The sequence below is a fragment of the Pelobates fuscus genome, chromosome 5 (assembly GCF_036172605.1).
Source record: "Pelobates fuscus isolate aPelFus1 chromosome 5, aPelFus1.pri, whole genome shotgun sequence".
NCBI lineage: Eukaryota > Metazoa > Chordata > Amphibia > Anura > Pelobatidae > Pelobates > Pelobates fuscus.
In genome coordinates, this window is record NC_086321.1 from 190374155 (window position 1) to 190394960 (window position 20806).

At 36.7% G+C, this 20806-nt stretch overlaps 1 protein-coding gene and 2 gene segments (V, D, J or C); all 3 read left to right on the forward strand.

Moving 5' to 3' along the window:
• Window positions 1-5792: 5792 nt before the first annotated feature.
• LOC134611213 (uncharacterized) overlaps window positions 5793-20806 on the forward strand; it is a 78588-nt gene continuing 63574 nt past the window's right edge. The window contains exon 1 of the mRNA XM_063454853.1: window positions 5793-5916. Coding sequence (XP_063310923.1) covers window positions 5898-5916 — 19 coding nt within the window. The 5' untranslated portion in view covers window positions 5793-5897. The remainder of the gene's footprint in view (window positions 5917-20806) is intronic.
• Window positions 6297-20806, forward strand: part of LOC134611216 (Ig alpha chain C region-like) — a 280513-nt gene continuing 266003 nt past the window's right edge. Inside the window, exon 1 of the C gene segment in view lies at window positions 6297-6359.
• LOC134611214 (immunoglobulin mu heavy chain-like) lies at window positions 7370-19943 on the forward strand. The segment is given in 5 exon segments: window positions 7370-7434; window positions 17052-17366; window positions 17944-18267; window positions 18626-18946; window positions 19389-19943. Coding segments are annotated over 5 exon segments (1392 nt in total).

Here is a 20806-nt window from a genome sequence, read left to right on the forward strand (position 1 = left end):
TATTTGTACATAGGGGGAGAAATGGAAGATTTTCTATTACAATCAGGTGCAGGGGCCACACAGTCCAATACGCTGCAATTCACTGACGCCCAAGCGGAAAATATCCTATGGAATACCACTAGCTTGGAATTTCCCACCATCACTACCTTACGAGATATACACTTCAAACTGTTAAAACTAAAGAAGAAGGAGGTTGATCTAGACCTACATGGTACCTTCTTGTCAGACTACCATCGAGCTAAACAAATCCCTCGAGGGTTTAGAGTGAGAAATATACCTACCATAGGTAGAACTAAAGCCAGGGTATGCAGGGATTGGACAGCGGTATTAAACAAATGTTCCCTTGACCTTATGTTGGTAACTATCCAGGACGTCAGGGAGGATTTAATGGAGATCAGAAAAAAGATCCAAGAGGTCTTGAAGTACCAGAACCAATTAATCAAATTTAAACGCCAAAAAATGGAGATGGTACAACTTGACTACCAGGAATCCTCAGTTTACTGATGGTTGTCTGGTGAACACAAACAAAAACCTAGAAGATTTCGGAGAAAGATAGTCAAACCTGGGGGCCAGGGGGGAGGACAGTAGGTCCTGCTCCCTTATTGTTATTTAGGGCCCCCACCCACTGCTCAGGGGTGGGGGCCAGAGGGGGGGGAGGACAGTAGGTCCCCTTATTGTTATTTAGGGCCCCCACCCGCCTCGCAGGGGTAGGGGCAATAGTTTTTATTTTTTTAACAGTGAGCAATCACTGGCTGCTCACTGTTTACTAGACACGCCCCTACTCGCGGTATAGCGAGTAGGGGCTGAATTTACTAATACTAAGTAATCTTTACTTAGTATTAGTAAATGTGGCTGAAAGACCAATTTAGGTCTTTTAGCCTTTTGGTAGATAGCTCCCTAATACCGTGGGAATTAGGCAGTTATCTACTAAGCGGCTGCTTATTTTATGTTATTTTTAAGTGATTTCCCTATCCACATTTGTTTGCAGGGCACTTGTCCTACTCTTACCCCCATTTAACTTCCTTTTGCAGCCCTCTAGCCCTTTCCAGGAGTTTTTTAGAGCCATTTTTGTGCCCAAACGTTCGGGTCCCCATTGTCTTCAATGGGGTTCAGGCGTGGGGTCAAGTTCGAGCCCGAACCTGGACATTTTTTCAAAGTTCGGCCGAACCCGCCGGACCCGAACTTCCAGGTGTCCGCTCAACTCTACTCCCCAGCTCCCAGAATACCTATGGAATAGAAGAGTTGCTAAGTCACAGCAGGAAGTCGCACCGTTGGCCCTTAAAGAATACGCACACTGCTATGACAAAGCTTACTGCATGTATCGAAGTTCGGGTCAGATCACCACCTTTCAAACTGGTTCAAGAATACAACGTTGGGGGCTTTCGCCACTTTTTGTCACATCAAATATTGTCACATAACACTATTAAGTTATATCTCCCGGGCATTCAACACCACATGTTCTCAGTTACACACACCATTCTCAAAACCGCCATATACTTGGCTTTTATGGTTTCCCACGACCATAGAATTTACCATCATAGGGCAACACGATTCCAAGTTTTGCCTACAGTATTCTAACCTGTACAAATACAGGATCACTACGAATTAACTTACCATCAACTAAAGACCAGCCAGAGGGGTCACGAGTTACTTATTCAATACTACCCCACCAACAGCGTATACCTCAGCCAACACAGGAATTAAGGAATTCAATTGTGAAAGGTCACCGTAATATGCTAAATCCGCGTCTTGTGTTTTCGTAATAAACATCTTTGATTACACTATATGGGTATTCCTTTTGCCCACTTATTTACAGGCCTATCACACACGTCGGTTTCGGCACACCTCTACTGACTTTTCATTGTTGTGATAAGTATACTTGCTAGCTATTTCATACTATACTGAAATGGCCCCGAACACAAATTGGAAGGTGGGGCCTGAAGTTGTGGGAGAGGCTATGTCCGCTTCCTGTGCCTTGCTGAGGACATGGCTGGTTACTGGGGAGGAGAGCCGACTGTGCTCTCCCCCTGACGCTGCTCGGGATAATGGGGAGGGAGCGAGCAATACTCCATCTTCCCATAGATCTTAATGCCGGGGAGAAAGACCGACCGTCTCAACTTGCTCTAACTCATACTGCCGTTAGGGAATGAGGCCAGTTGTCTCAGTTCCCTGCACCTCACACAGCCGCTGGGGAATGAGACCGGTTGTCTCTATTCCCTGGACCTCACACTGCCACTGGGGAGCAAGACTGTGTGTCTCCATTCCCTGCACCTCACACTGCTGCTGGGGAACAAGATTGGTTGTATCTGCTCCCTGCACCTCACTGACACTGGGAGGAAGGACAGAACACTTTTCTCCCTGGACCTCCTGTGTGAAGACTATCAAGTTTCCAGTCTCTGGAGCCTGCTGCTCGGGTGTGGGTATCCCCCTCTGTGCCCTCTTTCTTACCAGTTCTGCGGTGCACTGCAGGTACTCAGCCACTATTTTCTTTGTGTGCTGTCTGTATTTCTCAGCGGGGTTTGCCCAATCTCTCTGAGCCAGGACATAGGCTTGTGCCTCTGTGATGGTCCTGGCCATGATTTCTGCTGGTTTTTTTTTCTCTCTTTCTCAAAGGCATCCTTACTGTAGCTGGGCGCAATGCTTGTTCCATTAACTAATTGCTTGTTCCGTTCGGCTGGGAAGTACCATCCCACCGCTTGCCACCAGTTGTAGCGGATAGTGGGTAAGCCGACTGGTTACCTCTGCTAATTTGCTTCCTTCAGCCACTCAGGAACCTTTTAGAGTATAAAGAGACCCATTTCCCCCCAGTAATTGTACGCCATTCAGTTCTGGAGGTACAACACAATTTTATTATGCCACACTCGGCTTTTATGCATAGCCCCATGTAAATGGTCTACTTCACAAACATAGCCCCATGTAAGGGGTCCACTTCTTATCCCAAGATCCTCTACACCTTAGAGCCAAAGCATGGGAAAGAGGAGGTAATTGTCCTTTTTGTCTCCCAGGTCTAGGAAGCCCGCCACTCAGGCAAGGGGTCTCCCACCCAGGTCATTTGGGGGTTCTTCATTCCAGGAGCCTCTGTGTCTGGGTGCCAAAGCGCAGGAAAGAAATCATCACTTTGGCACAGAGGCACAGAAAAACGCACTAAATTAGACGGGGCACCAAAAGTGTCCCCACCAACCTCAGGCGTCCTCACAATGGCACATTTCCCGATCAGTCTCCGTTTGCTAGGCTCCTGTGCTGAAACCGGCAAGGAAAGCGTCTCCATTCAGGATATGAATGCTCCCCCTGGCTGGCGTTTGTCTATATGAAATAGTGGGCAACCACGGGAGCACTCATTAATTATTTATCTGGCCGTTTCACACTGTTGCAAGTGCGAACGTTGCGGTTTCACACTTATGTTGCAAGTGCAAAACGTTCTGATTAATTAGTAGGAATGTTCTAATGGTGTACCGGGGTTGTCCCCGTTCAGGAGGCGAAGGGGTTTTGTTTGTATGAATGCTACCGAATGGGGAAACAGTATAAGGCACGAAAGTCAGTGAAAACACATAAAACAAAGATGAAAAGGCACGAATAGGCCGCGGTTCTGACACAGTGAGTAGTTTCTGGGTCTTGACATCCATGGTGACCAGTTCTTCTCTTGACCAGGTTATTATTCCAGCTGGGTACCTGATGATTGGTAGGTGATTGTATTGATGGCTTGTTCTAGCCATTGAGCTTGGACTTCAGGACCTGTTTGACTCTCTGGAGGTACTTGGATTTTGCTATCCTCCTTCCTGCTCTCTCGTAGTTGCTATGTGGTTGTGGTATGCCCCGATACCCATCTCTACATCTCCTACTTGGCCTTCTGGTACTTGAACTCCTCCTGTCCTGATCATCTTTCCACTTCTTGCTATCATCCTTCCACACTTATCTAGTCCGAATGACATTCTGATGTCCTTGCTGTATATCCTAGTTAGGTGGCTCAGTTAGTCAATGTCCCGCTCATTTTAGGCATACAGCTTAATGTAATCCATGTAGTAGGTGGCTGATGGTAGCTCCACTCTTGAACCTGTATCGGTATCCACTCTTCTTGATTATCTGGCTAAGGGGGTTGAGGCCTATGCAGAACAGCATTGGGGATAACGCATCACCTTGGTATATGCCACATTTGATGTTCATTTGAGTTAATGTCCTGGAATTGGCTTCTAGAGTTGTTTTCCACTTGCCCATACAATTCTTGATGAAGGCTCTCATTGTCTTGACCTAGTATAGAACCAAGCATTCAAGTATCCATGTGTTTGGCAGTGTGTAATAGGCTTTCTTGTAGTCAATCCAGGTGTGCACAGATGGGTCTGTCTGGTCTTAAAAGCCTGTGCAACTGCTTGGTCTATCAGTAGTTGGTGTTTTGATCATCTGGTGTTTCCAATTCCCTTCTGAGTATTGCTCATATGCCCCTCGATCTTGGGTGCTATAATGCCTGACAGGACCTTCCATGTTGTGGAGAGGCAGATAATTGGTCAGTAGTTAGATGGAGTTGTTCCCAGTTATAAATTCAATTAATTTGACTCTCTATGGAATCTTAAAATTATTTACTATGATATTTCTAAACAAAGATGTCTGACTTTTGAATAGCTCAAAAACATATGATATTATCCTCCCTATACTATATATATGTTGACATTGATGTATTATGTGTTGGTGTTTGGATAATGCGTACTAATAACATTACTTCCGTATTTTTATATTTAGAAGATTTTGCTTCGCAATTATTTTGTGATTACGCACTTTAGATATGTCACCTTTAATAGGTAATTGCAGTTGAGTTTAACTTTTCTACTATGGTGTGCTTTTTATGAGGCTTCACTTGGCAAATAATCCCCATTGTCCTCAACTCAAAACAGCCTGAGTGAAGTCAGGAGTCTTGGCATATTAATTACCTAAGTATTTAGAGTTCTGCCTGATATGGTGATGGAAGATCAGCTACCAGTAAGTCCTGCTTACTGGTAGCTGATTTAACGATATTCTAACCTCTGTGCAAGATTTAATTGGACCAACCTACAGACAGGTCCAGAGCCATAGTCTTGGATAATCTGGCCCCCTATTATAAAACTTGGGGAGAGTATTCTGTAAGCTCTTCATCTAAAATTGAGATCCTATTTTTTGTTAGTCTCACAGCAGACTAACCCCTATTCATTTTCTCTTTAATTTAGCAATGTATGCATCATTTATTTTGCAGGAGGACCACGTGTGATTCTCAAAACTGCAATGTTTGTCAAGAATATTCTGTTCTTGCCTATTGTTTTCTACTGTAAATCGGCCATGGTAAATGACTATAAATTGGAATTCTTAGCTGCAGATAATGAGAAAACAAATGTGTGAAGGAAAAGTGCCTTCATACCTGCTTCTGTACCAATACTGCTGACATTCAATTGTATTTGGAAGACATATTTGCATCATATCAAGACAAAGTAGATTTGTCACACAACAGGAACATGCAACATAACATGTTCTTTGCTGCAATGGTAATCATTCTTTTTTTTTTATTTACAATGCCATATTTTAACTGTATTCAATATACTGTATATAGTATATTAATAGAATAAACAACCATCTGCAGGATGCAAAGGTCTGGGCCTTTGCATATAATATATCTATTTTACTCCTACACCATATTATGCGTAGGTTAGTCATGGGTAAACCTCATGCAGCTGTAAAGCAAGTTAAAAACTCAGTATCCCGCAACTTCCCTTTATTTTGCCTTGACGGAATAGGAGTGATCTCTAGTGACAATGACAGAACATTTAGAACAATACTGATTATAATCGTGCATCCACCACCAGAATGACATATGAGACAGAGCTCTGGTATAATGTGACAATGTGTACAATGCTTTCGACTACTGGGGACAAGGAACCATGGTGACAGTGACAACAGGTAAAATATCTTTCTTTTTCTTCCCTGTTGCTAGAAGAAGTTTTGCTATACGTTTTTTTTTTTTTTTTTAAGTAGTCATGGAAGTGACATTTTCTATCTAGCCCAAAAAGGACAAGCACCAAAGGGTAATAGTACTGGTTTTGCTCATGGCACAGACCATTGAGTTTTTGTTTAAATAAGTATAGTTCTTATTCCAATGTGACTATGCCTACTTGGACTACTGGGGCCAAGGAACCCTAGTCACAGTCACTACAGGTAAATTTATATTTTATGCTGTTTCTGATTATTTTATCTTTAAACATGTCTGTTTTTAAAGTCTTGTGGAAATTAAGGAAATAATTAATAGTCTGTGCATGGGTATTTGTCAGTCTAGTGGAACAGTCTAAGTCACTGTGACTACTTTGACTACTGGGGCCAAGGAACCCAGGTCTCCGTCTCATCAGGTAACACAATCTTTCTTTCTTTTTTTCGTAGTTTTCTGTTTAAGTAAATTGTAAAATTAACCCATATGTCTGTTTTTATGTAAAATATTTTATATTCTAAAATGCTGTTTTACACACTCACTGACTCAATCTATGTTTTTCTAAGAAAAAAAGGTTGATTTCTATATGTTTGGTTAGAGAAAAGTAGAATGATTAAATTCCCATATGTCTTGGGTAAATTTCAAATAACTCGTAGTAAATGAGGGAATTCATAATTTTAGCCAGATTAAAAAATGGCCATAAGATAATATTTATTAGTCCCATTTTCATAATGGTGGACTAAAGAGAGTTGTCATTGTGCTACTGGGCTTTTGACTACTGGGGAAAGGGGACAATGGTCACTGTCACAACAGGTAAGAATGTCATAATTGTACAGAATCATATTTTAAAAATACTTTATAAATTAACAGTGTGTCATTTTACAGATTCTCTGTATCTCTAATAGTCCATTACTTATACTATGTGACATAAATATGTCTATGTCTAAGTTAGACTACTTTATCTTTTTATTTTGAATGGAGGTAACAAAATTATATATTTTTTTAAGATATTTAAGAATTTTTTTTTTAAATGGACCATTCCATTGCATACTTTGAAGCCTATCTTTTAGCATTGCAATTATGTAGAATAAAATAAGAATTTTAACTTTTCATCTATAAAAGTATTTCCTAATGACAAGAACAATCAACTATAGTTATAAAATCAAATAGATATTATATTCTAATATTTCAATATTTTAAGACATTTTTAAATTAGATTTTAGTCTTCAATTGAAAAAAAATCTAAAATACGTAAAGTTATTTGAGTGGTTTTTAAAAGTGTCATTAATGTACACTGAAAATATAATTTAATTATTTCATTTCAGTTTACTGTAATATTACCCTTCTAATTGACAAAAAAAAAATATTTCAGTGTAGTGAATAATATAAGTGACTTGTAGTTTTGATATATTGTATTACTTTAAACCAGTAGTTGTTTAATGTGTACTATGCTATGGATTATTGGGGGCAAGGAACCCAAGTCGTTGTGACAACAGGTAAGATCTAATTCTTAATACTCATTGTTTAATCATATTTGACTAGATTTTATTTTTCAAAATGTCTAACCAAAATGTGGATTAACTATTGAGGTGCCAAATGTATTCACTTTAGATTCCTAAACCTTTGTTGTCATTAAAAATGTGATTGTCTACAATTTAAACTTCTTTTAATCTGATTTAAAAAAAAATAAGTGTTTAGCTGTCTGAGATTTGAAACTGTTGAAAAAAATTAACTTCTCTAAATTACACCTGGTTTGATTACTGGGGTCAAGGGACCCTTGTAACCGTGACAATAGGTAATGTGCTTTTATCTCATATCTATTATTTTATGTCTTGAATTTAAAAAAAAAATAAGACTTTAGATCACTGTCTTAGATATGTAACTGTTGACAAATGTACTTCTCTTAATGTGACACCTGGTTTGATTACTGGGGTCAAGGGACCTTTGTAACAGTGACTACAGGTAATGTGCCTTTATCTCATATCTATTATTTTATTTCTTAATTGCCAGCCTAATATATTTTTAGATTAAATATCTAGTGAATAATAATAATCTATTTTAAATGCAAATGTAACAAGATAGTTTTGTGTACATCTGGAAGTTAGCAGATACTGCCTAGTAGTAGTTTTGCACTACACAAATAGAATTGTTTTATATATCAATGTGATGACATCTTTGATTACTGGGGACATGGGGCAATAGTGACAGTCACATCAGGTATGTTTCTATATAATTATTAAATAGCACTTATATAATTCTTATTATTAAAGTTGCAAAATGCTTGAAACAACTTCTGAACAATTATATAACAACAGCTAAATATATTAGAGTAAGGTATTTTTTTAAACCATGCCAATCTATGTCAACTGATTTTGTTTGCACAGAAAAAAAATATTGCTTGATCTGTTAAATTTAATTCACCGTTTTATTTTGTAATTTGGGGGACTCGGTAAGTTTATACAGTTTTGACATATACAGTTCCTTAAAATTATCTGTGTCTCAATATTTTCTATAAGCTGCATTGATTTAATTGCTGCTTAATGGATTAACAAAAAAATATGTTATATTGTGTTAAAAAATTAATTAGTAATTATCACTCAATAGCTCCTTTATATCCTTAACCAGTCTAAATATTTGTCATGTTTCTTTGGGAACATTTTTATACTACTTAAAATGCTACTTTTAGTTAAAACTTGTCTTTTTTAAATAAATAATTTATTTTTAACATATAAAATATAGGCATTAATTTATAAGTATATACCTTAAAATTATTTATTATGTCTTTACTTTGGCTTAAAATAAATGTTACCAAAGTAGAAAAAAAACCATCATAGAAATATAGAAAATAAGGTGACGCATTTATTTCTGTACAACAATATATAACATTATATTCCATACTACTTTTTTTTGTTTATTTATTTAAACAAAAAAATATGTAATTTTTTATGTTTATTATTTTTTAACATTTCATTTTGGCCCACTTTTAGGTATTTGGAATAATAAGGTGAATATATTTCTCCCATAAGGAATTAAGTAAAAATATGTGCTAGAGAGTTACAACTTAATTCTTTAAAATGTCAAATAGATAGAAGATAAAACTCACATTTGTGTAGCATCTCAGTACAAAAAAAATGTTACATTGTATTTAAGTCTAACATAACAAATATAATAATTATAGAATAACCATATTTAGTGATTGTAAATTTAATTGATATAGACTTTAAGTTATTATTGGGTTTTATTCTTTCCCAGTGAAATAGTGAAGTGAAACCTCAAGGTGTATGTGTGGTTTCAGAAATAAACAGATGTTGCCAGCCAGAAATTTCAGTATCTCTAAAATTAGACATGAAACTGATACACACCCAAGGACTGTGGTAACAGATGTCAGGTGTTAGGAAAAAACAGAAATACCAAAAGATGTATTTTTAACTGGCAATTTGCATATTATTCGCTGATCAAAAAAATCAAAATGTACATTGCTTTATATTTTAGTTTTAAATTTAATATAAACATTTTAAACAATTTAAGATTTTTTTTAAACTGTTCCTAATACAATACTTAACTATTACAATAGCTATCTTAGTGTGTGTGTGTGCATTTGAAACAGTTTATATATTATATATATATATATATATATATATATATATATTTATATATATATATATATATATATATATATATATATATATATATATATTTCAGATCTGTATTTCTTTCAAAACATTTTCTTAATCTAGTAATTAATTATTGCACTAGCAATCATAATTAAATACTTACCTAGTATATAAGTTTATAGACTATTTAATAGTATTTATAGATTTAATAACTACTTATGTATGAATAAATTGGTGAATTGGGTATATTTATATATTGAAAGGCAGATATAATATTATACAATAATATATACAATATGATATATAAATATGTATGTGTATATATATATATATATATATATATATATATTTCATCTTTATTTATGAATAAATAGCATTTAGCTTGCTGCTTAAGTGACCTCAAAATATTTTTTCCAAATTTAACTGTACTTCATTCCCAGAAGGGACTTTTTAATGGCATATTTTTTAGAATATGAGCCAGAGGACTCTGAAAACGGTAAGACATTTATATTTCAATTATTTAGATATTATTACTATTACTATTATTATTATTAGCATTATTACTATATTATTGTTAGTATTAAATGACCATTATTATTATTAGTAGTAGTAATAGTAGTAATATAACTAGTGTTATTATTAATATGTATTATCAGGATACATTAGTGGCGTTTTTTCTGGTTGCTAGAATTTGGTAGTAATGTTTCAGTGATTTGTTTGAAAAATAAATTGGGCTGCTTAATACAATTTATTCATTTTTACCAATATAATGTAAATATTAACGTTATTCCTTTGTTTGTATAGTTATTTATAGTCATTTTATAGTAATGTATAGTTATATTATGAATGATAGTGCATAATTTAATTTATAAAGTATCATTACGTATAGTTTAAAGCACAATGCGTTGCTTTTTGTATTGTTTTTTTAATGATATATTTCTTTATAGAATTGTGTTGGGTTAGAATTTAATGCTATTAATTATTTCTGCAAACAGTAGGCTAAATAAGGACCTTATGAAGGGCAGGTTAACAGAGTGCTAGCTCTATCCAGGAATTATCACTGCATTTTGTGCTAGCTTTAATCAGACCTTTACTAGGTATGTGTGCTTCATAGTGTGCTTCTAGAATTTAGAACTTTTATAGAAAAGGATTTAGTTCTTTATACTGTGCAAGCTTTACACTAGAGTATGGTAAGTCTGGATAAGTGCCTATTGTAATATAATATTTAAATATGTTAGTTATATTATAGGTTTAAAATAGTGTTGTACAGTGTACCAGCTGTATACAGAGCTCAAGTGAGCCATCACTATGTGGATATATACTATTCTTGCTCTATACTGAACTAGGTATCTAGGGGTTCAGCGAAGCCAGTTGCATGCTGCTCCAGGTACCTAGAGAATCAAGTTAGATTTGAGTGGGTGCTGTGCTATAGCTCTATACAGAGCTTAGCTAGGTTAGCAAAGGATGTCGTGCCTGTGTATTAGATTTATACAGAGCTCCGGTTGGTTACAAAGCATGCTGTGCTGTGCTATAGCTTTATACAGATCTCCAATAGGTTACAAATGGTGCTGTGTACTAGCTCTCTACAAAGCTCTGCTAGGTTACAAATGGTGCCGTGCAGTGCATTAGCTCTATACAGAGCACCGCTAGGTTAAAAAAAAATGGTGCTGTGCTAAGCACTAGCTCTATACAGAGCTCCACTAGGTTAGCAAAGTGCGTTGTGCTGTGCAATAACTCTATACAGTGCTCTGCTAGCTTAAAAACGGTGCTGTGCAGTGCATTAGCTCTATGCAGAGTTCCGCTAGGTTACAAAGGGAGCTGTGCAGTGCACTAGCTCAATACAGAGCTCCGCTTGGTTACAAAGCATGCTGTGCAGTGCTATAGTTTTAAACAGAGCTGCAATAGGTTACAAATGGTGCTGTTCTGTGCATTAGCGCTATACAGAGCTCCGCTAGGTTACAAACGGTGCTGTGCTGTGCATTAGCTCTATACAGAGCATAGCTAGGTTACAAACTGTGCTGTGCTGTGCATTAGCTCTATACAGAGCATAGCTAGGTTACAAATGGTGCTGTGCTGTGCTATGCATTAGCTCTATACAGAGCTCTGCTAGGTTACAAATGGTGCTGTGCTGTGCATTAGCTCTATACAGAGCTCCGCTAGGTTACACATTGTGCTGTGCTGAGCACTAGCTCTATACAGAGCTCTGCTAGGCTAGCAAAAGGTGCTGTGCATTAGCTCTACACTGAGCTCTGCTAGGTTACAAATAATGCTGTACCGTGCACTAGCTCTATTCAGAGTTCTGCTAGGTTACAAAGGGAGCTGTGCAGTGCACTAGCTCTATACAGAGCTTTGCTAGGCTAGCAAAGAATGCTGTGCCTGTGTATTAGCTTTATACAGAGCTCCGCTTGGTTACAAAGCATGCTGTGCTGTGCTATAGTTTATACAGAGCTCCAATAGGTTACAAATTGTGCTGTGCAGTGCATTAGCTCAATATAGAGCTCTGCTAGGTTACAAATGGTGCTGTGCTGTGCTGTGCTGTGCATTAGCTCAATACAGAGCTCTGCTAGGTTAGCAAAGAATGCTTGCTGTGCACTAGCTCTATATAGAGCTCTACTAGTTCAGTAAAGGGTGCTGTGCATTAGCTATATACAGTGCTCTACTAGGTTACAAACAGTGCTGTGCAGTGCATTAGCACTATTCAGAGCTCTGCTGGTTTACAAATGGTGCTGTGCTGAGCACTAGCTCTATACATAACTCCACTAGGTTACAAAGCATGCTGTGCTGTGCTATAGTTTTATACAGAGCTCCAATAGGTTAAAAATGGTGCTGTGCAGTGCATTAGCTCTATACAGAGCTCCGCTAGGTTACAAATGGTGCTGTGCAGTGCATTAGCTCTATACAGAGCTCCGATAGGTTACAAATGGTGCTGTGTTGAGCACTAGCTCTATACAGAGCTCTGCTAGGCTAGCAAAGGGTGCTGTGCACTAGCTCTATACAGAACTCTGCTAGGTTACAAATAATGCTGTACCGTGCACTAGCTCTATACAGAGCTCTGCTCTTTACAAAGGGAGCTGTGCAGTGCACTAGCTCTATACAGAGCATAGCTAGGCTAGCAAAGGATGCTGTGCCTGTGTATTAGCTTCATACAGAGCTCCGCTAGGTTAAAAAGCATGCTGTGTTGTGCTATAATTAATACAGAGCTCCAATAGGTTACAAATGGTACTGTGCTGTGCATTAGCTCAATACAGAGCTCGGCTAGGTTACAAAGGATGCTATGCTGTGCACTAGTTCTATACAGAGCTCTGCTAGGTTAGTAAAGGGATCTGTGCAATGCACTAGCTCTATACAGAGCTCCACAAGGTTACAAATGGTGCTGTTGAGTGCATTAACTCTACACAGAGCTCCGGTAGATTACAAATGGTGCTGTGCTGAGCACTATATCTATACAGAGCTCTGCTAGGCTAGCAAAGGGTGCTGTGCACTAGCTCTATACAGAGCTCTGCTAGGTTACAAATAATGCTGTGCCATCCACTAGCTCTATACAGAGCTCTGCTAGGTTACAAAGGGAGCTGTGCAGTGCACTAGCTCTATACAGAGCATACAGTGTGGTGCACTAGTTTTAAAAAGAGATCCACTAGGTTATCACAGGGTGCTGTGCAGTGCATTAGCTCCATACCGAGGTCCACTAGGTTAGCAAAGGGTGCTGTGGTGTGCATTAGCCAAATACAGAACTCCACTAGATTAGCAAAGGGAACTGTGCTGTACATTAGCTCTATACAGAGCTCCGCTAGGTTAGCAAAGGGTTCAATGCTGTGCACTAGCTCTTTACAGAGATCCGCTATGTTACAAATGGGTGCTGTTTAGTGAACTAACAGAGCTCTGCTAGGTTACAAAGAGTGCTGTGGTGTGCACAAGCTCTATACAGAGCTCCACTATGTTACAAAGGGGTGCTGTTTAGTGCGTTAACAGAGCTCTGCTAGACTACAAAGGTTGATTTGCACTAGCTCTTTACAGAACTCAGCTAGGTGTAAAAGTGGGTGCTGCCTTCTCTGTCAGTGGCAAATGATGCCCAGCTAGGCTAGCAGAGGGCAGTAAATGCCATGCTTGCTCATAGTTCTATTTGGTCAGCAATAGGTAACCTGTATAGAGGACTAAACTGGGTCAGCTTCTTTCTTGAGATCTTGTGTTGAACAAAGATAAATGTTTTGTATTGTACTAGCTGTACCATGAGCTCAGCTACACTGGATCTGGGCCTGTATACTGTGGTAACTCTATGCTGTTTTTAGCTAGAATTGGAATGGTGCAAGTTCTTTGAAACATATGTAGATAGCACTGTTGGTTGAGAGTGGGGCTATATTTGATGCTTGCTCAGGATATGAATGGATGCTATATAGTGCACTGGCTATACAAAGAGGTATACTGGATCAGGAATGGGTTATATATTCTGTTCAGATTTGTAAAGCATTTCTGGAAAGGATGCTGCTTATTACTGTATTTGCTGAATAGTTCATATTTCATTTTGGTTAGAAGTAGGTGTTTCATACTGTGCCAGAAGTATATTCATTTGTATAGGATAAGAATGGAATCTGGACAGCTCGCTAGCTCTATGCACAGTTGAGATTGGTCATGGATGAGTTATGTATATTAAAGAATGGGTGTCCTATTCTGTGCTAGCTTTATACATTACTCAACTAGATCAGGAATAGATGCTGTAATGTGTGCTATGTCTACATCCAGTTATTTCGATCAGGAATAGATGCAGTAATGTGTGCTATGTCTACATCCAGTTATTTCGATCAGGAATAGATGCTGTAATGTGTGCTATGTCTACATCCAGTTATTTAGATCAGGAATAGATGTAGTTTTGGCTAATTATACAAAGAGTACTGCTTGGTCATAAGTGGGTTATATGGTTCTGGCTGCATATTGTGATCAGCTAGATGGGAAATATGTTTGAATTTTGTACTAGCTCTACACTGAGCTCAGCTAGGCCAGAAATGGGTGATGTTTTCTATGCTGATCTAAAAGCTGTTGCATTCTATGCTAGGTTTTAAAGAATGCAATTAGGCCAAGGATTGGTTTCATGATATGCTAACTTTATATTGTGCTCAGCTAGAATAGAGATCAGTTTTTCTACTGGTCAAGTCCAGCACCAAGATTCACTAGATCGGAAATATGTATTGTAATCGGTGCCAGGTGTCTGCGAAGCTCAATTAGGTGCTCAATGGCTTCTCCGTATCATTGCACCTGCATAGAGAGTTCATCTAGAACAATTATAAAGCCCTAAACTAAGTAAGTCAACAATAAATGCAACATACTGTGCTGGCTGCATACAGATGTCAGCTACATGGGGTATAATGTGCTAGTTCTATTAAGATCTCAGAGCTAGGTTGGGTGTATGCTGTGATAACTACCTACACTTATTTAGATGTATTATGTTATACTTCTTTTACACAGATATCAAACTGAGCATATTTATGCTGATTGTGCAATCTCTGTTAAGAGGTCAGACAGGTTGAGAATAGATCAAGTATAAGATTTTAAGCCATATGCTACTAGCCAATACTTAAAAGTTACTTGCCACTGCATTCCATAGCATATGTACCAGGGATGAACTTCAGCCCAATGGTCTCTTAATACATCCCGTTTTCTTAATAAGTATGTTAGCCAAGACAATTAAATAATGTGTACCCTATACAGGCATTTAGTTAAGTCTGGAAAAGTTATAAAATACTAAAGTAACACTATGTCATCTAGACTACACACAGCTAAGAACAACTAACTGGGTTTTATGCAACCTATTTGTATAGCTCAATAGAGCATTGTCCTGTTATTGTGGTATCAGTTACTTGTAGGTTTAGTAGCTCATTAGTGTTTTGCAGTGTCTTTTTTTTTTCATATATATATATATATATATATATATAAATAATTTTTAAAATTTTAGGTAATAAGCCATTTTCATCCTCAGTGCAGTAGAGTTGGACATGTGCTCAGCATATTAAACTACTGTGTCTCAATTTGCAGCTAATTTGGGCCAGACCTGGGAGCTGCTTAGCTCTGTAGAGCACACCAAAGGTTGTAGCATCAGCAATGGGTACAATATACCTGCCAATGTTTGTCTGCTGGTCATATAAGCATGTTCTATTTACTGAGATGTCTATATTAGAGCTAAATTGTATTAGTACTTGGTACAAAGGAATCTTTGTACAATAAACTAATATATGTTGTCCTGTACCAATCTGTCCATCATAGTAAATGGCTTTAACAACGTTTTCAAATGTTTTGATCACGAGTATAATAGTATGTTAAATATAATATAGTCCATATTCTACATGCTGAGATATTTCAGATTCCTTCAAATGCTGCTTAAGGTGTCTTAATATAAATTCTCTTCTGTATTGATCAGTAAAAAATGTGAGTAATTAGGACTTTATTACACTAGAATACATTGTATGAGTGTATTCTGGATCATGATAATAAGGTATGCTTTACATACTTAAATAGCTGAAAAAAGACAGGTGGTCCATCAAGTTCATCCTTTATCACATCTGTTTTTGCTGGTGATCCAAAAGAAGGCAAAAAAATCCAGTTTGAAGTGCTTCCAGTAAACTGAGCAACTAACCTTGGAAATACTGAATGGTGTATACAGTGGCAGACAATTTAGTGAATAACCCTGTTATAGCATTCTACTTTGTGTTTTGTTGAATACTAGTATTAGAGCTATCTATTTCTCATTGTGTGAGTAAACAATTGTCATGTCTTGCCAAACAGGTTCGCTCAAATGAATTTTGAAGGGACTGTAAATTGTATTTCTATGCATGTGTAGTATTTCACTCAAAAGTTTTAGAAATTAGTTGAATTGGTTTTAGTCCATTGAACTAAGAAAGTTGACATGTGAGGTATACATATCATTTGTGTTTTAGTCCTTGGCAGAAAATGTGGTAATCAACAGTTGGCATGGGTATTTCAGAATCTAAAATAATTTTCTGAATGACTATAAAAGCTATAAAAAAAAACTACCGCAAGATGGCTGATCCATGTAGAGTGCGATTTAAGTGAGTGATTGAGTAATTCAAATACTCAATTACTCAATTATTAACATTGTTTAGTTGTTGTTTTTTTTTAAGTTGGTGCAGGTTTACTTTGCAGGTTTGGTGTTTAAAAGAAAAATCTACATTTTATAATAAATAGTCAGTGTGGTTACTAACAGGCTTCCATCTGGTGCAGTGTCATCTGAACATTTTTTTCTGCACTTGTACCCATTTTAGGTACACTGAAATATGCAAAAAGCATGTTATTTTTCTAATGCTAACGTCAACAATAACTTGTACCCCTTAATCCGATGTTTCAACTAATTTGCAACCCTAATTGAAATAGTAAAACTAACTCTAACACTTAATTAACGCAACGTAACAACTTTCCTTCTATCTATCACCCAGCTCTAGCACCTAACCACATGTATTAACTCCCTTCCCCTTTTCTTTTGCTTATGTTCTCAGCTTCAGAACAAGCCCCGTCCCTATTTCCACTCATTTCTTGCGGCGAGTCTAAGGATCCTGTCATCATTGGTTGTTTGGCCAAAGATTTCTTCCCTGAATCTATTAGCTTCAACTGGAAAGATGAATCCAATAGCAGCATTAATTCTGGCTTCAAGAACTTTAGGCCGGTGTCAAGGACAGTGTCCGGAGATCAAAGCTATACATCTGCAAGTTCCCAATTGCAAGTGACAAGTGACAGCTGGAATCAAAATAAACCATTCTACTGCGAGGCCACACATAAAAGCAATACCAAGAGCGTCAAAATTCAAAAAAGAGGTAGGATTTGATAATTTCATATCTGAATTATACAAAAAGAACCAAACGTTTGTACACAGGCAAATGTTTAAATAAACCGCTGTTGGATTTGAGATGCATTTTTTGTGATCACACACATGTCCAAGTTCTGTTGCATTGTTCGATTTTGAATGGAAATAATATTCCAAAAAAATTCCAAAAATATTCCCCATAGAATAAATTAAATTGTTCCATGTTTTTATAATCTGATCCCGAAGGGACTTATACCAGTAGGGACTTCAATTAATTTTGAACATCCCCATCTCATTTGAAGAGTGACAGTATACTATTATGGTATTGTCAAAGCAAAGCTAATGTGTCTCTTGTTATATGTGCCTAAACCCCATTGGTCCTAGAATTACTCACCCATGAACATGGAACAGAATAAATATTTCAGTTTTAGTATTTGCTTTTAAATTAATTTGTTCCTTGTTCTCCTAAAGAAACAATGTAAATTATTAAAGCTTACAATTTTAGAGTAAAATAAAGAACATTTTAAGATAGATGAAACAGAGTATACTTTTATATCTTGATAACATTTTATTTCTTTCTCATACAGAGACAGTCGTCAAAGCTCCAATTGTGTCCATTAACCCGCCACTTCAAGAGAGCACAACTGTAAATGGAGATGTCATTGTTGTGTGTGTTATTAATGGATTCAGTCCAAATCTTATTGAAGTGAGATGGCTTAAAAATCATAACAACTCAATTGAAAGTACAATTGGAGAGCCAGTAGCAGATACAAATGGCAGCTTTAGAGCAACTACCTTTATATCTGTTCCTCAAAGTGAATGGGACAGGAACAATATATTCTCTTGTGAAGTGAAGCACCCAGCATCCAATTTTTATGAAATGAAGAATACCAGTAAATCTGAAGTGTGCAGTAAGTTTTCTTGCTAATTTATAAGTGAATGCAATTAAGTGTTAAATAAATAATGCTTCATAATTAAAAACACATTTTATTGAGAAACACAAATAGTTAGGTACTTATCTGTGACACCAACATATTTTAGTGTATAGGTTAAATATTGGTAACATTTGCTACCATTTTTTCATGTGGTTTTACAAACCTACCATATATAGTCTATTTTTACCTTAGTTGTATATCTTACTCATACCTACTCATACAGGTTAGCTTTGTACCAATGCTGCATCTTGCAGTATACAAAAATCACCTTGGATGCTGTTTTATTTTCACCTTCAGCCATTCTCAAAATATATCTTCTCAATTCTCTCAACAGCAACTCAATCTTCTGCAGTTCAAGTGGTTGCGATTCCACCATCGTTTGAGAGTATCTTCAATGATAAAAAGGTCAAACTCACCTGCAGAGTGTCTAACATGCCTTCTCTTGATGGCCTGATTAGTATCAAATGGTTTCAGAAGGGGAATCAAGATAAGCCCCTGGACACAAAACAAGAAGATGGAGGTTATGCAGAGGGATACATAGTCAATGGTGTTGCTGAGGTCTGTGCTGATGAATGGAATACAGAGAAGTTTGAGTGCAAAGTGAAGCATATTGATCTGGCTGAACTCAAGGTGGTCCCTCTTTATAAGACAAATGGTAAGAGAATAAATGTATACCTATTCTGTTTGTTTGTTTTTTTTGTTTTGTATGTTTTTTTAAAAGTCCTTCATTCCACTGCACGATTAATGTTACAGTGCTTCAGATATTTCCTAATACATTGTCATCAATGAAATATGTTGACATAAAAAATTCTTAAAGAAATGTGTGTGTATGTGTGTATATATATATATATATATATATATATATATATATATACACACACACATAAACCTATATAATTTAGGTGTTTAATAATATGGTAAGAATCCATTAATATGTGTCACCTAGTCAAATGATGCTTAGCAAAACATTATTAGACAAAAGTCAATTTTATATTGTATGTAACACCTAAATACCTAAATTATATAGGTTTATTCCTTATCAATCATGTATTTTCAACAACAGACATATAATTAAACTTTTAATATTTTGTTTGTAGGAGGTGATTTGATGACTCCTGAGATGTTTGTTTATCCTCCACAACAAGATGAGTTGTCCCAGAAAGAAACTGCCACAGTGACCTGCCTTGTAAAAGGGTTCAATCCCAAGGATGCATTTGTCAAGTGGACATACATGGAAGATCCTCTTGACTCACATATGTATATCAACACCGAAGCTATTAAAGAAACCTCATCCACTGGAAAAACAACACACTTCATTTACAGCAAATTAACTTTACCTGCTAAGGATTGGACCGATGGGAAAAGTTACACCTGTGTAGTTGGCCATGAATCGCTGCCACTACAGCTAATCCAAAAAACTATTGACAAGTACACTGGTAAACCAACCTCAGTGAATGTGTCCCTCGTCATGTCTGATACATGTTGATAATCCTCCCAAGAAGACCTTTTATCTCCACCTTTTGTTCTACCCTAAGTGATGGTACTGAAGGAGGAGAAGGAATAAATTGTGTTTGTCTGTCTGTTCTTGTATATTAACTTCAATGAACCCTGTCTGCATATTGAAAAGTAGAAATAAAAATCACTTTATAAAATGTCTGTTTGCATGTGATATCTGTGTTATTAAGAGCAGAGATCAGATTTTGATAGTGTCAAAATCATTTTGGCAATTTCACTTACGTTTGTTTAAAACCTTTTTATTTAGATAGGTAGATGCTGGTGTCCCTCTTCTAAGTTTTATAATAATGCTCAAATCCTATGGAAGTTTAGCTTAAACAAATAAACAAAAAGAACTTGAGCCACTTAGCCATTTAATATATTGGAGTTTTGAAGTATGCATTCAGGTTCACCAGATTGGGTGTGTGTTAATGAAGCATTTAACATTCCTGTGACACAAAATTGTCTTATATATATGATTGCACAGTTAGAACAACAGATAATAAATAGTCTTACATTGGTTGGGTTTTGGGTCATTTGCAGATACAGGTCACTAAAGGACATTTTTTATCACTTACATTAGGTAATCAATAACCAAACATTCATGTAATCTTTAACTTGGTGACATCGTTTCTGGCAAATATTAATCCATTTAGCCTTGAGAAAACAATTATATTCTGCATGTGTATTCAAACTATTCAACCCCAGAATATTCTGCACATTATCATTCAAATTAAAAATAAACAGCACAGTAAAATTGATAGGGCCTTTTGAAGGCTATACACACAAGTTATGTATTTCCTTATGAGTAAATGCAGAAGTACTCAAAAAAAAATCCCCAGTTATCATTTGACAGAGTGTTTCCTCTTTTATTCCATACAATCTCCTGCAAAAATAATTTTAGTAGAGAATGCCCTTGGTTCCCAAACCAGTCATAGAAGTGATCAAACCTAAAATGACCAAAACAATTGTTTCAATAAGCCGCTTTGAATGTATTAACATCAGTAATGATCAGGCTTTT